General features: G+C 49.5%; 1 protein-coding gene across 1 annotated transcript; it reads left to right on the forward strand.

The window, feature by feature from the left end:
* The first annotated feature begins 7,617 nt into the window (after positions 1-7,617).
* On the forward strand, positions 7,618-11,463 carry LOC147991724 (uncharacterized). Its single transcript, XM_087538781.1, has 2 exons — positions 7,618-7,905; positions 10,294-11,463. Exons 1-2 carry the CDS (start codon positions 7,618-7,620, stop codon positions 11,461-11,463), a joined length of 1,458 nt encoding a protein of 485 aa, XP_087394907.1.
* The last annotated feature ends 2,935 nt before the right edge of the window (positions 11,464-14,398 follow it).

Below are 14,398 nucleotides of genomic sequence, written 5' to 3' on the forward strand. Positions count from 1 at the left end.
AACTATGAAGCTCATTCTTTAGTTAAAGCAGCAGTTTCTCTACTAGTTGGTCGCCATTTGTGGCTAGGGTTATTACCATACATTATACGTATTCCCAACATTGTTGGGTTTGAATAAAGACCCTAATTCACTTTAAAAAAAGTTCTTTTCTAGTATTTATTGTTTTTTTTTTGCGTTTCCACTTCAAAAATGTTCACGAATTCCAAATTCAAAATAAATGTTTGGGATTTAAAAAAAACCCGAAATGTCCACATATTCGGAAGAAGTCCATGATTTTAGAAAATGTGCATGTTTTTTTTAAACTCATGAATTTGGAAAAAAATATTCCATTTCAAAAAATGACCATGATTACAATAAAATTTCTGAATTTCAGAAAAATATCCATGAATGTATAAAAAATCATTTTTTCAAAGCATATTCACGATTTTGAACAACTTTCTTGCATTTCAAAAAAAAAGTTCATGAGTTAGATAATTGTTCCAATTTCAGAAAAATACTCAAGATTTTCGAAAAAATGTTCATGATTGTAAAAACTATTCATGAATTTTAACAACTTTGTTACATTTCAAAAACTGTTCACAAAATTTAAAAACAATCCCAAGTTTCAGAAAATGTTTATGATTTAAAAAAAATCAAAAAATAACAAGGGAAAATGAAAAATTAAGTAAAGAACGAAATGAAAAAAGCAGAAAAAAAGAGGAAGAGAAAACAGAAAAAAAGGATAATTGTTCTTGGAGAACCTCCCCAAAACCTTAAAGGAAATAGTTTGGTCGCTATTTCGCAGCCTACGCGCCGAATAGGATTGGCCCTTATGACGGGCCTATCTCATCTGTTTGATTATTCTTTGCTGGAAAAAATATGTTTGATTATTCTTATAAAAAACGTCCGTTTGATGATCTCATTTACGTCATTTCCCATTTTGTTCTTGGTGGACGTCTTACAGATGCTCCCGCCCTACTGTTTTACATATGCGTTTTTTTTTGACAAAATTTTACATATGCGGTTACGCGGAGAAGGGAACGAGGATGCGAGAAATGGTGCGATGTGTTGGCTCTTTAGCACCGAGTCGATCGTGCGGCCGGGTTGGAGTCCAGCACGACCTCAACTAATTAACCCCGGCCCGGTGAAAGTGAAAAATGGTGGCTCCGGACATAGATGCTGCCCGTCTTTAGCACGGCAGTGTCTCGCACGCATCGTCTTTGCTTTCACACATGTCTCGCGGTCGATCACCTGCATCTCGTACCATCCCGTCACAGCACTATCCCAACGTGTAACCAGTGCATTTAATTGCTCAAATAGAGGTAGTAGCGTTGTTTTTCAGTTTCGAGTATATGATAAATTGAACTGGTATTCTTAAGAAAAGACTAGACTAGCAGTACCACATAATTATTTACAGACTAGCTGGCAAGAATGCTTATTCTGGAAACGAGCTGGCAAGAATGTTGTAACAGAACATTGCTACCAATTGGCAAAGACCAACAATGCCTCTCCCTTTGTGTTGTTTGGCGGGCCGATTCGTGCCAGCTCCACGGGATGGATATGGAAAGGGTCGGATATATCTGCAGGTCCGGTTGGTTCCAACGTCTAGCCTTGTGCGGTACCAACATGGGACGACATCGATCGGTACCAGAATTCTGGTTGCACCTAAACACCGGCCAAACATTCTGTTCGCCGCCAGCCCGCCACCATTCTAGTTGGGAACAGATTATCTCTGCATCTTCTCAGAAGGTGGTCAAGACTCAAGAGTGGCCACATGGTCCAACAGATGCTTTCTAGGCACGCACGCAAGCTGCTAGCTGCAGCTGGTGCTGGCCTGGACAAATAACAAATATTTGGTACTGCATTTGTTTTTCAGACGAAGGTACTACATGGTATGATAGGTTGGTGAGAGAGGACATATCCAGAATTGGCCGATGTAATTATTGTGATTGAGAAAACCAGGCCGGCAATACCCACCATTTCCTGTCCATACACAGTTTTGGTGAGGCACTGACCCCATTCCATCACTGTTGCACCCAACTTACTTGGATCCGGCTCGCCTGCTCCCTTCCCGTCCTCCCATCCGTGTTCCCACCTCATCCAACGGCTGTCTTTTTTCTTTCCTTTTCTAATCTAATCATCTCCCCCCTGATTTTAAGGAGGTGGGGCCGGGCCTTATTTTGTTCCAATCAAATCAAGACACGTATGCGGGAGCATTGATGGGCACACGGAAGGGGAGCAGGAAGTCTCGTCCAACTTACTTAACCCTGCTACAAATGCCAAGAACCCTTCTAGATGCCTTTTTGTGGGCTGTGGGCTCTGAGCCTCTGACGTCCGGGAGAAAGATACGCCGAGATCGAACTGAAATGAAGATCCATGCCCGATAGGGAGTTGCCTGACCTAACCACCACCCGCCTTTTCAGACAGGCGTCTTTGTGAGCTCACACACATGATGCAGTACGTGGTACATGCGCAAGCTAAGAGCATCTACAATCGGACTCAAGCATCCGGATGAACGGTCCGGTCATGAAAATTCGAACCAGACGGGATCCTCAAACGGGTTTCAAACGTCTGAGCTAACTGACACCCCTCATATGCAGCCCAAACATAGGGCGGACATCGAGGCGCCCGGGCGGACTGACAATGGGGTCCTACGCGGAATCGTCTGAAAAAGCCGACGGCCTGACGAACGTCTCCTCCGGTGAGTGGTGTGAACGCCGGGTGGGCGTGGCGCTGCTCCGGCTCGCTGCCCGAGACCAAATCCGGTTATTTAAACCGGCCGACGTCCCCCAACCCTTGCCCATCCACTTCCTCCCTCTCCACGTCGCAGCCCGAGCCCATCCACCTCCTCTCTCCCGCTCCGCCGCTCTTCCCACACTCTCCGGGCTTCAACATGGAGTTTGTCGCCATCCAAGAGGAGGAGATGATGGAGCAGTAGGCCATCCTGAAGTCCATCCAGGATGAGTCCTATGTGGAGACCAACCGCCGAGCCCATCCACCTCCTCTCTCCCGCTCCGTCGCTTTTCCCACGCTCTCCGAGCTTCAACATGGAGTTTGTTGTCGCCCAACAGGAGGAGATGGCGGAGCAGTTGGCCATCCTGAAGTCCATCCAAGCTGAGGCCTATGTGAAGGCCAACCGACAGTTCATCCAACAGGAACGGGCAGCGACCGACGCGCTCTTCAACGAGGTCAAAGCGGAGATGGATGCAGAGGGCTAGGCGGAACACTTGGAGGAGCCGGAGCTACAGCTGTTGTCCATGTATCCAGAGCCGGACACGGAGATAGTGGACATCTCCGACGGGGACTAGAGTAGTTGATCTATGTAGTACGTGGATTTTTTTGCATGATTTTGTACGGATTTAAGATTTTTAGTATGAGATATCTGTATGCTGATGCAAATGAGTAAATTCTAAGACTGGTTGATCACTATCCACAGACGTCCGCAGTCGTTCGAAGATCCGAATTTGCCTAGTCCGGTTGCAGAGGCTCTGAGCTGCACGGCCACCCAGGAAAGTGAGCCGCCCAACTACCTTTCTAGTGGCCGTTTTCGTTGCCCCGCTGGTGCGACAACCACTGTCACACAAGCAACTCCTACGATGACAGCATGATCGGCTCATCAGCATGATTAAGCCAGAGCTGACATGGTCGTCCGTCCATGTATCTTTTATGTTCCTCCGCGCAATGATCGATCAGTGGAACCTTCTACCGCGGCACCGGATCAACGTTTATTTTGGCAGAGAAGCGGCAGACAGCCGTGTAGAAATCATTATTCTAATCCTTTGAATGAATTTTATCATAAAATGAACTTGACGTGAAAGTATTTTACAATCTGATCCTTTTAGCAACGCTACAGCCCGCGGCGTTTCTGTCCGACATAGAAACGCCGAGGTAGCTAGCGTTTCTGACCAAAGAAGAAACGCCGAGGTAGCTAGCGTTGCGGACTAGGTAAGAAACACCGAAGGCGCTGGTGTTACAACCCATCATGAAAACACCAATGACCATAACGTTGCTGCCCTTTTTCATGTGCATTTGGAACGTGGATGAACAACCTAATTAATAAGGCTAATTAATTATGACCAAAGAGGGCAGCAACGCCATGGTTCCTTGGCGTTTCTATGATGGCCAGAAACGCCAGTGCCTTCGGCGTTTCTTACCTGGTCCGCAACGCTAGCTACCTCAACGTTTCTTCTTTGATCAGAAACGCTAGCTACATCGGCGTTTCTTCTTTGAGCAGAAACGCCGCGGGCTATGGCATTGCTAAAATGGTCAGATCGTGAAATACTTTCACGTCGAGTTCATTTTGTGACAAAGTTCATTCAAAGGATCAGAATAGTGATTTTCGTCCTAATTTAGATTGGTGCAAGTGCAACCGGTGATGTTGGCATGCTACCAACCTCTAGCTACCGCCGTCCGATTCATGCAGTTTCCAGATTCCTTGCGCATTGAAATCATGAAATAAAGTTTTCTTTTGTTCTCGTCTAACCAAAGGATATATTATGTGTACGTGATCGATACTATGTATCTGAGTGCTAGGTTTGTTGGAACTGTTGAATTTGGTACCTTAGGATATACTTCAAAAACGTTTTGTATTTTGATACAGAGGGAGTATATGGTGTAGAGTGGTGAGCCTCAGAATCAGAGTCATGCGCATGTCATTGGTGTATATCATCACCACCACGCGATCAAATCTATGTGTATAAGCATGGAACTGTCACAAAATGAGAAGAGTTGAATGTTGTCGGAAATCATCATACATGCACATACTCTAGAACCTATGTGGCATAGGACGACGGCAACAACGACAGCAACAACGATGTCAAGCCATAACGACAATTTTCTGGTCACCACAAGCCATAGACATACAACCCCTAATCTACTGTTGCACCCCTTTGTGTCGCCGTCATCGTTGTTGTTTCACCGCTGCCATGGCCGTCCAGACCCCGAGCAGCCGCCATCAGATCAAGGCAATGGAGAGCCATCATCGTACACGGCCGCCCATGCAACACGACAATGTCGCAACATGACGACCACCTAGGAACAGGGGGCCACCGCCATGACGACCAAACTCCATCGACCGCACCGAGCCACGGCACTGAAGAACTTTATACGCAAGGCACCCCCCCCCCCTCCACCCCGATGCGGGTGACCTAGAGAGTTGTTACACGCCTAAGTCCTTCCCTCCTCTCCACCGAAAAATTATGTTAGGTAAATATGATGATATAAAAATCAAACAATAAAACATTTTGTAATGTTGTGTCGGATTGTATCCGGAAACTACTCTGTACCAATGTTTATGCATGCATAAAGTGGCAAACATTCTAAGAAAAAGGTGCACAGAACAAAAATCATGGGAGAAGCACCCAACGGGAAGATTTTGGTTTGATGATGGATTAGGCCTTGAAGTTGACTCCTAGCATGATTTGTCACTTTTGTACTGTGTTAAAAAAACATGACTTGTCACTGCCACAAAATCTCACCACCTTGGCGACGCACACCTAATTCTATCACTCCTCAGTTGAAACGATGCACCTTTTAGAACATGCAGAATTAACCTTTACCTCCCAAGTCTCTGTTCTCAGGATAAACACAAAGTTCAAAGCTGTCGTTGAAATTACGTGCGCCTGCACATGTGTGTGTGTGTGATCCTTCCACAACCACATCGTGGGGGGGCATGCACTTGGTAATGAAAAGGAAAACCGACCGATGTACCAAACAGATTAGCGTAAGAGCATCTCCAGCCGTTCGGTCTCCAGGGCGCTAAAAAAGGACGGTCTGAGGATGAACCGACGCTAGTTCGGCCCCTGGGGCGACCTAACTCCCACTCACGCCCCCAGGACGCGAAAAATTTAAACTTGGTCGTTCCCGCTAACAAAAGACGTCACAAGTCGGGCGATCGCAAGCCACAGTTCGGCGTACAAAATAATAGAGCGGCAAAAATTCGCGTGCGCAACGCATCACTCGGCGGGCTCTGCCCCATGCGTCGGCGGAGTTGGCGTGCGCGGGCTTAGCGGTGTCGGAGCAGCCTCTGCGCTGGGCGGTGTCGGTGTGGCTTCGGTGGTGCTGGGCGTCGTGGAGGCGTCATCACGCTGGCGTGTGCGTCGGCGTCGGCGTGTGCATCGGCGTCGGCGTCGGCGGCCTTGTCGAGGGAAGCTGGTTCAGGATGAGGCGGCGCTCCGCCAAGTACCACGCCTTGACCGCCTCATCGGTGCTCTGGAGCATGTCCGTCCCGCCCAGCAGGAAAGTCAGGTCGGTGTTTCTCTTCTTCGCGGCGACGTTCGTCCAGAGCAGGTCGAGCTTGACGGCGCTGCTCGACATCAACGCCGACCACCGCGCCTCGGTCTTCTCTTCACGAAGGACGACCCGGGCCTGCGCGTCGGCGAGGCAGTGCTCGATGGACTCCTACATTCGAGCGGTGGCCGCGTTGGCGTATTTCCCCTTCTTGGCGACTTTGTTGCCGTCCGGCCGCCCTTCCGATGCGCCAGGAGTCGGCGCGTCCAACTTGTAGGTCTCATTGGTCTTGTCGAGGTGCGCCGGACTTCCGTCCACTTCTCGCACTTGTCAATGCGCTTGTAGACGTGGAGGTACTTGAATTCGGCGTCGCTGCTACTCTGCCGGTACAGGGCGAACATGCGCAGAAACTGCGCGGAGGAACAAAGAGTTGGCCCGCGTACACGGCGAAGAGAGGCAGGAGACCGGCGTGGCATACCTTATCCTCGACGCTGGCGCCGCTCTCCGGGCGAGCCGCGACCTCCTCGAAGACCCCATGACATTTGTTGCACTCCCCCTGAATACGCCCCCAATGGTTCGCCATCACCTTGGAGCCGCGCTGCATGTAGACACCTTTGAAGTAGGGGTCGACGAGCTTGCGCTCGTCGAACTCGGCCTTGATGCGGTCCCAGTACGTGTCGATGCTCTGGTTCGTGCCGGTCGTCGGGTCGAGGCAGACGAATTTCCATGCTTCGGCGAGGCATTCCTCCTCCTTGGACACCCACTTGAAGCGCGGCTCGCCTGTCCTGGCCGCCCGCTTCTTCTTCTTGCGCCCCTTCGCTGTCGCAGGAGTCGGCTCCTCCTCCTCGTCGTCGTCCTCCTCCTGCTCGTCCTCGCCGTAGACGTAGCCGAGCTCGCCGTCCATGCCGCCACTGAGATCCACCACCTCGTCCTAGGTGACGAACACGGGAGACGCGGCGGCCGCAGCCGAACCTGCCACGATGATGTCGTCCATGTCGGCCTCGGTCTCGTCGGTGTCGCCGAGGTGCGAGGGGCAGCGGGCCACGGCATAGCGGGGGCGTCGGGGAGGAAGCGTAGGCGGGCGGGGAGTAGTTGTATGGAGGGTACTGCACGCCGACGAAGGCGGGAGAGGGCGTGCGCTGGGCGGGTATCCATGGGGGAAGGTGGCGTTTGGGTTGAACCCACCGTGCGCGTCCCCGTCGGCATAACCCGGCGAGGGCGATCCCCATGGCTGCGAAGAGCCGACGCCTTGCTGGCCCCAGGGCGCGTACTGGGAGTGGCTTTCGGGTGGATTCATCATCCCCGCGCGGTTCGCCTCGGCCTCGGCTTGGTCCGCCGATGGCCCTGTTCCGCCGGTCGGCGGTGACAGCCTCCCGCCGCTGAACTTCCGCCATCCACTCGACGTTTGACATGCCCGGTGGCTTGATCGGCGGCGCCCTCGGCTTCCTCTGCTTCGGCTGGGCGACTGAGGCGGTCGCGGTTGCCGCCGCGCGGGGGGCGACGTACTTCTTCGGTGGCATGACGGCCGGCTGGGAGGAAGGCGAGCAGGAGGGAGATTGGCGGGATGAAGGAAGAGTGCGGGAGGGAAGTGGGGAAAAAAGGAAAGAAACGGCGGGAAGAGATGCTCGCCTCGCCGACAGGGCGGACCCACGCGTCCTTTTCGCTTGTGCCGGCGCCCCAGGCGCCCCAGGAAGCCGGGTTCGACCTGGGTCCGCCGGCACCAGTTCGGCCCGAGTCAATAAAAAACGGACTTCTGAAGACGCGGCTGGGCCGTTTTTTCGGCGTCGGCGCGACAAAAACGTCTGGGAAAGACCTGTTGAAAGCGCGGCTGGAGAAGCTCTAAGGATAACACACCCACAACACGAGGAGGAGCTCGCATTTCACTATCATAGATCGCGGCATCACACATATGAGGACTGAGGTTTTTCAGAGTCTTTGAATTAAACCCGAATGCATGTGCCTTCTTTGAATGATCGCCCATATCTCATTGCATCAAGACAGACCTCTTGCCGACTAGTTCACGCAATGATTGGGAATGGGCTCCGTTGCTAGATAGGAACATCCTGAGTTCTCCACCCCTGTTCCTCTCAAAATAGAGTTGACTCTAGATCGATGTTCATGATGTAGATGCCATCGGTCTAAAGCATTGCGGTTCCTCTACGGAGGGCGTCAAAGACAACGTCAAGTCTTTGGTTTTGGAGTTCACCGTCAAAGTGTGAGCTCGGACGACGCATTGTTCATTTGCATCTTAGAGATGTCTATACAATAAGTTTGCCTGACTCCGGTGTGGGAGTGGCGATGACGGTGACACGTCTTCAGCTCGTGTCCGTGCGTGTAATTGTTGATAAATGGTCTACGAATCTGGATATGTTTTTTATTAGTTTTGATATTTACTGTATTGTCATAATTAAAGATGAATAGAATGAACATTTTTTCGGAAAACAATACCCCTCTTCTTGTCGATACGGGAGCAACAATTGTCCCCTGTAACTTGGCATTGCAATCGCGAACCAACCTGTGGTTGAGATGGTTAGGTGGACAGTGGTATCCCCAACCCATCAGAGTTCAAATAGGGGTAGAGTGTGCGTGTGTGCGTTCATAGGGATGAGTGTATGCGCGTGTATATGAGCGCTTGTGTCTGTACTGATGCTAAAAAAAAACTTGGCATTGCAATCTTTGAGCGCAGCATACAACGCCAGCAAGAAAGCGATGTAACGTGGCATTTTTTATTTTTATTTTTCGAAAAGGGGATGCAACGTGGCATGACTCTCGGAAATGATTTGCCAAAAGGTATCCTACAGTTCAAGGAAGCTTCGCCTACGTCCCATATGAGATCCTTTATGTGTCAAACTTTGCCGTAGAATGACTGTTCTACGGTTTCAATTTTAAAAAAAAACCTTTATGTGTCGAACCAGAGCAGCAGCAACTACATTAGTTTACTACCCCTGCTCAAGCTAGGATTCCGGAGGCGGTGGGTGGATCTTGTTATGAAATGTGTTACCACCGTAAGATATCAGATCAAGGTGAACGGGTTCTGACGGATCAATTCAGACCTTCTCGTGGCTTGAGACAAGGCGATCCACTTTCTCCCTACCTCTTCGTGATTTGTGCCGAAGAACTGTCCGCACTTCTAAATGCAGCAGAGGAGCAAGGGAAGATAAGCGGAGTCAAAGTATGTCAGAATGCACCTAGTGTATCACATCTGTTTTTTGCCGATGATTCCATGATCATAATCAAGGCGAAGCAGGAGGAGGCCGCTGCTCTTCATGACATTCTGTTGCTGTATGGAAACTGCTCTGGGCAGTGTATTAACACTGAGAAATCTGCAATGATGTTTTCCCCCAACACGGAAGCACAAGCAAAGCAGCAGGTCAAGGGCGAGACTCGGATAGAAAGTGAAGAGTGGAATGACCGATATCTCGGTCTGCCTGTCCATGTTGGACGCTCTCGGAGGTGTACGTTTGCTTATCTGAAGAGGAACATGTGTGAACGATTCCATAGTTGGCAGGAAAGGCTTCTAGCAAAGAGTGGGAAGGAAACTTTGGTAAAGTTAGTAGTGCAAGCCATTCCAGCCTTCGCCATGTCTTGTTTTGATCTCACCAAAACGTTCTGCAAAGAACTAAATACGCTGATAGGGAAGTTTTGGGGGAGCCACCAGGATAAAGAAAACACCATGCATTGGATAAACCGAGAAACTTTGACAAAGCCGAAAGCAATGGGAGGATTGGGTTTTCGGGACATGCATAGCTTTAATATTGCCATGCTATCCAGACAGGGATGGCGACTACTCCAAAACCCGGACAGTATGTGTGCAAGAATCCTAAAGGCTCGCTACTTTCCTCATAGCAATATCCTTGATGCTGCACCAAGGGATGGAATCTCATACTCATGGAGAAGTATACTAACGGGACTGGAGCTTGTCAAGGAGGGAATCATTTGGAGGATAGGGGATGGTTCAACCGTGAATATTTGGTCCGACCCTTGGATCCCAAGAGCGTGGTCTAGACGGGTCATCACTCCGCGGGGACAAAATTTACTTACTTTTGTAAGTGATCTGATTGACCCAATGACTGGTTCTGGGACGAGCAACTTGTCAGGGAGTACTTTTGGCCGGATGATGCAAGGCATATACTGCAAATTCCACTGCGGGAGGGGGTCGACGATTTTGTGGCATGGCATTTTGACAGTAAGGGAAATCATTCAGTCAAGAGTGCATATAAGTTGCATGTCCATCTAGAGCAGCAGAACCAGCGTGGAATACCTGGAAGCAGCGATGGGGTAGCCGGCAATCTGGACAGGTGTGATGATCAGTCTTGGAAGAGAATTTGGAAGTTGCCCAGCCCGCGGAAGATCCAAATGTTCACGTGGCGCATCAAGGACGAGTCCCTTGCGTTGCACACCAATCTGGCCAAGAGAGGAGTGAAAGTAGAATCTACAAAGTGTCTCTTTTGTGGTCTTGCAGATGAAGATGGAGCTCACCTTTTTATCAAATGTAAATCAGTCAAGGTCGCATGGAGGGCCATGAGCTTGGAGAGAATAAGAGTAGAGCTCGAGAAAATCACGTCCGTGCATATAATGCAGGACTTCTTGTGGGGGCTAGATGAAAAAGTTAGGGTGCAAATCCTCACCTTCTGGTGGCATTGGTGGAACAACAGAAATAAACTCAAAGAGGGAGAGATGGGCGTTCAAACAATGGAGTTGACAAGGCGGGTTCTCTGTAATACACAGGAGTACATGCAGCTGTTTGGCGACAAACCGGAAAAAGCAGTGATCTGCAGATGGCAACCACCAGCGCCGGATATGGTGAAGATCAATGTCGATGGGGCGTATACCCCGGGTGAGACCTTTGTGTCCTGGGGGGTGGTCATCCGGGATGAGGCTGAGGAGGTGATGTTAGCTCGTGCAGGCCGAAAAGAGCACGTCGCCAGCCCATTTGCTGCAGAGGTTGTGGCCATGGCCGAGGCAGTGTCCATGGCGACCGAGGTGGGGGCTCTCCGAGTGGTCTTTGAAACGGACTCGCAACTCTTGCATGAGGCGCTGGACCTAACCAGGGTGGACTCCTCGCCATTTGCGGCTATCATAGAGGATACGAAGCTTCAACTGAAGATGTGGTTCAATAAACAGTCTGTTACCGTATGTCGTCGGAGTGCGAATACTGTAGCAAATGAACTAGCTAAAATCGGCCGATCATGTATGCCAAACGATAGTGTCGGTTGGAACTCTGATGTACCGCCCACTGTGGTTGCTTGTGTTTAAAGCGATTTGCCTGTACACCGTTAAGTTAAAAGCTTTGCTTTGTCCTTAAAAAAATACTACCCTTTTTTTGCGGGTGAAATGAGCATTCATTAATTAAGTAATGTTTGTACACTCATTTTCACAAATAAAACATAAATAATCAGGCCCAGCTTGCAGCCAAACCATCGTACGTTGGCTAGTAAGTCCTCTTTGAGCCATGCAATGTGCGGCCATGTTGGTCGTGCGTCCGATGTGGGTTTCTCTGTATGCTGCAGCGCCAGGGACGTACCTGTTGGGGAACGTAGCAATAATTCAAAAAATTCCTACGTGTCACCAAGATCAATCTAGGAGATACTAGCAACGAGAGAGAGGGAGTGCATCTTCATACCCTTGAAGATCGCTAAGCGGAAGCGTTACAAGAACGCGGTTGGTGGAGTCGTACACGTAGCGATTCAGATCGCGATCGATTCCGATCTAAGCGCCGAACAACAGCGGCTCTGCGTTCAACACACGTACAGCCCAGGGACGTCTCCTCCTTCTTGATCCAGCAAGGGGAGAGGATAAGTTGAGGGAGAACTCCGATAGCATGACGGCGTGGTGGTGATGAAGCTTGTGGTTCTCCGGCAGGGCTTCGCCAAGCGCTACGGAGGAGGAGAAGGTGTAGGAGAGGGGAAGGGGCTGCGCCAGGGGAAGGGTGCGGCTGCCCTCTCTCTCCCTCACTACATATAGGGGGAAGTGGGTGGAGGAGGCGCCCTAGGGTTCCCTAGGGGAGGGGCGGCGGCCATAGGGGAAACCCTAGATGGGTTTGGGCGCCCCCACCCCTAGGAAACTTGCCCCCCAAGCCGGGTGGGGTGGCTGCCCTAGGGGAGGCGCCCCCACCTCTCCAAGTTACGTGAGATGGGGTTGGAGGGGCCAGCCCCTTAGTGGGCTGATGTGCCCCCTCCCCTTGGCCCATAAGGCCCCCAAACGCTTGCCGGGGCCTCTGAAACCCCTTTCGGACACGCTGGTCGTCACCCGGTATCCCCGGAACAATTCTGGACTCCGATACCCTTCGTCCAATATATCGATCTTCACATCCGGACCATTCCGGAGTTCCTCGTCACGTCCGGCATCTCATCCGGGACTCCGAACTACCTTCGGTAACCACACACTATTTCCCATTACAACTCTAGCATCACCGAACCTTAAGTGTGTAGACCCTACGGGTTCGGGAACCATGCAGACATGACCGAGACATCTCTCCGGCCAATAACCAATAGCGGGATCTGGATACCCATACTGGCTCCCACATGTTCCACGATGATCTCATCGGATGAACCACGATGTCGGGGATTCAATCAATCCCGTATACAATTCCCTTTGTCTATCGGTATGTTACTTGCCCGAGATTCGATTGTCGGTATCCCCATACCTCGTTCAATCTCGTTACCGGCAAGTCTCTTTACTCGTTCCGTAACGCATGATCCCGTGGCTAACTCCTTAGTCACATTGAGCTCATTATGATGATGCATTACCGAGTGGGCCCAGAGATACCTCTCCGTCATACGGAGTGACAAATCTCAGTCTCGATTAGTGCCAACCCAACGGACACTTTCGGAGATACCTGTAGTGCACCTTTATAGCCACCCAGTTACGTTGTGACGTTTGGTACACCCAAAGTATTCCTACGGTATCCGGGAGTTGCACAATCTCATGGTCTAAGGAAATGATACTTGACATTAGAAAAGCTCTTAGCAAACGAACTACACGATCGTGTGCTATGCTTAGGATTGGGTCTTGTCCATCACATCATTCTCCTGATGATGTGATCCCGTTATCAATGACATCAAATGTCCATGGTCAGGAAACCATAACCATCTATTGACCAACGAGCTAGTCAACTAGAGGCTTACTAGGCACATGTTGTGGTCTATGTATTCACACATGCATTACGGTTTCCAGTTAATACAATTATAGCATGAACAATAGACAATTATCATGAACAAGGAAATACAATAATAACCATTTTATTATTGCCTCTAGGGCATATTTCCAACAGTCTCCCACTTGCACTAGAGTCAACAATCTAGTTCACATCACTATGTGATTGTAATGAATCCAACACCCATGGGGTTTGTTCATATCTCGCTTGTGAGAGAGGTTTATTAGTCAATGGGTCTGAACCTTTCAGATCCATGTGTGCTTTACAAATCTCTATGTCATTTTGTAGATGCAGCTACCACGCGCTACTTGGAGCTATTCCAAACAACTGCTCTACTATACGAATCCGGTTTACCACTCAGAGTCATCCGGATTAGTGTCAAAGTTTGCACCGATGTAACCCTTTACGATGAACTCTTTCACCACCTCCATAATCGAGAAAATTCCTTAGCCCACTAGTTACTAAGGATAAGTTCGACCGCTGTCATGTGATCCATTCCTGGATCACTCTTGTACCCCTTGACTGACTCATGGCAAGGCACACTTTAGGTGCGGTACACAGCATAGCATACTGTAGAGCCTACGTCTAAATTATAGGGGAAGACCTTCGTCCTTTCTCTCTCTTCTGCCGTGGTCAGGTCTTGAGTCTTACTCAATACTCACACCTTGTAACACAGCCAAGAACTCCTTCTTTGCTGATCTATTTTGAACTCCTTCAAAATCTTGTCACGGTATGTATTCATTTGAAAGTACTATTAAGCGTTTTTGATCTATCCTTATAGATCTTCATGCTCAATGTTCAAGTAGCTTAATCCAGGTTTTCCATTGAAAAACACTTTTCAAATAACCCTGTATGCTTTCCAGAAATTCTACATCATTTCTAATCAACAATATGTTAACAACATATACTCATCAAAAATTCTATAGTGCTCCCACTCACTTCTTTGAAAATACAAGTTTCTCATAAACTTTGTATAAACCCAAAATCTTTGATCATCTCATCAAAGTGTACATTCCAACTCCGAGATGCTTACTC

This window comes from Triticum urartu, chromosome 1A, assembly GCF_056163025.1.
Source record: "Triticum urartu cultivar PI428250 chromosome 1A, HENAU_Tu73, whole genome shotgun sequence".
Classification (NCBI taxonomy): Eukaryota; Viridiplantae; Streptophyta; class Magnoliopsida; order Poales; family Poaceae; genus Triticum; species Triticum urartu.

Excerpts from the sequence above, each read along its gene's own strand:
- LOC147991724 (XM_087538781.1), top strand. The coding sequence starts at position 7,618 with ATGCCCGGTGGCTTGATCGGCGGCGCCCTCGGCTTCCTCTGCTTCGGC. Across the intron at positions 7,906-10,293 it reads CAGGCGCCCCAGGAAGCCGG|CAACTTGTCAGGGAGTACTT; the intron begins GTTCGACCTGGG and ends TTCTGGGACGAG.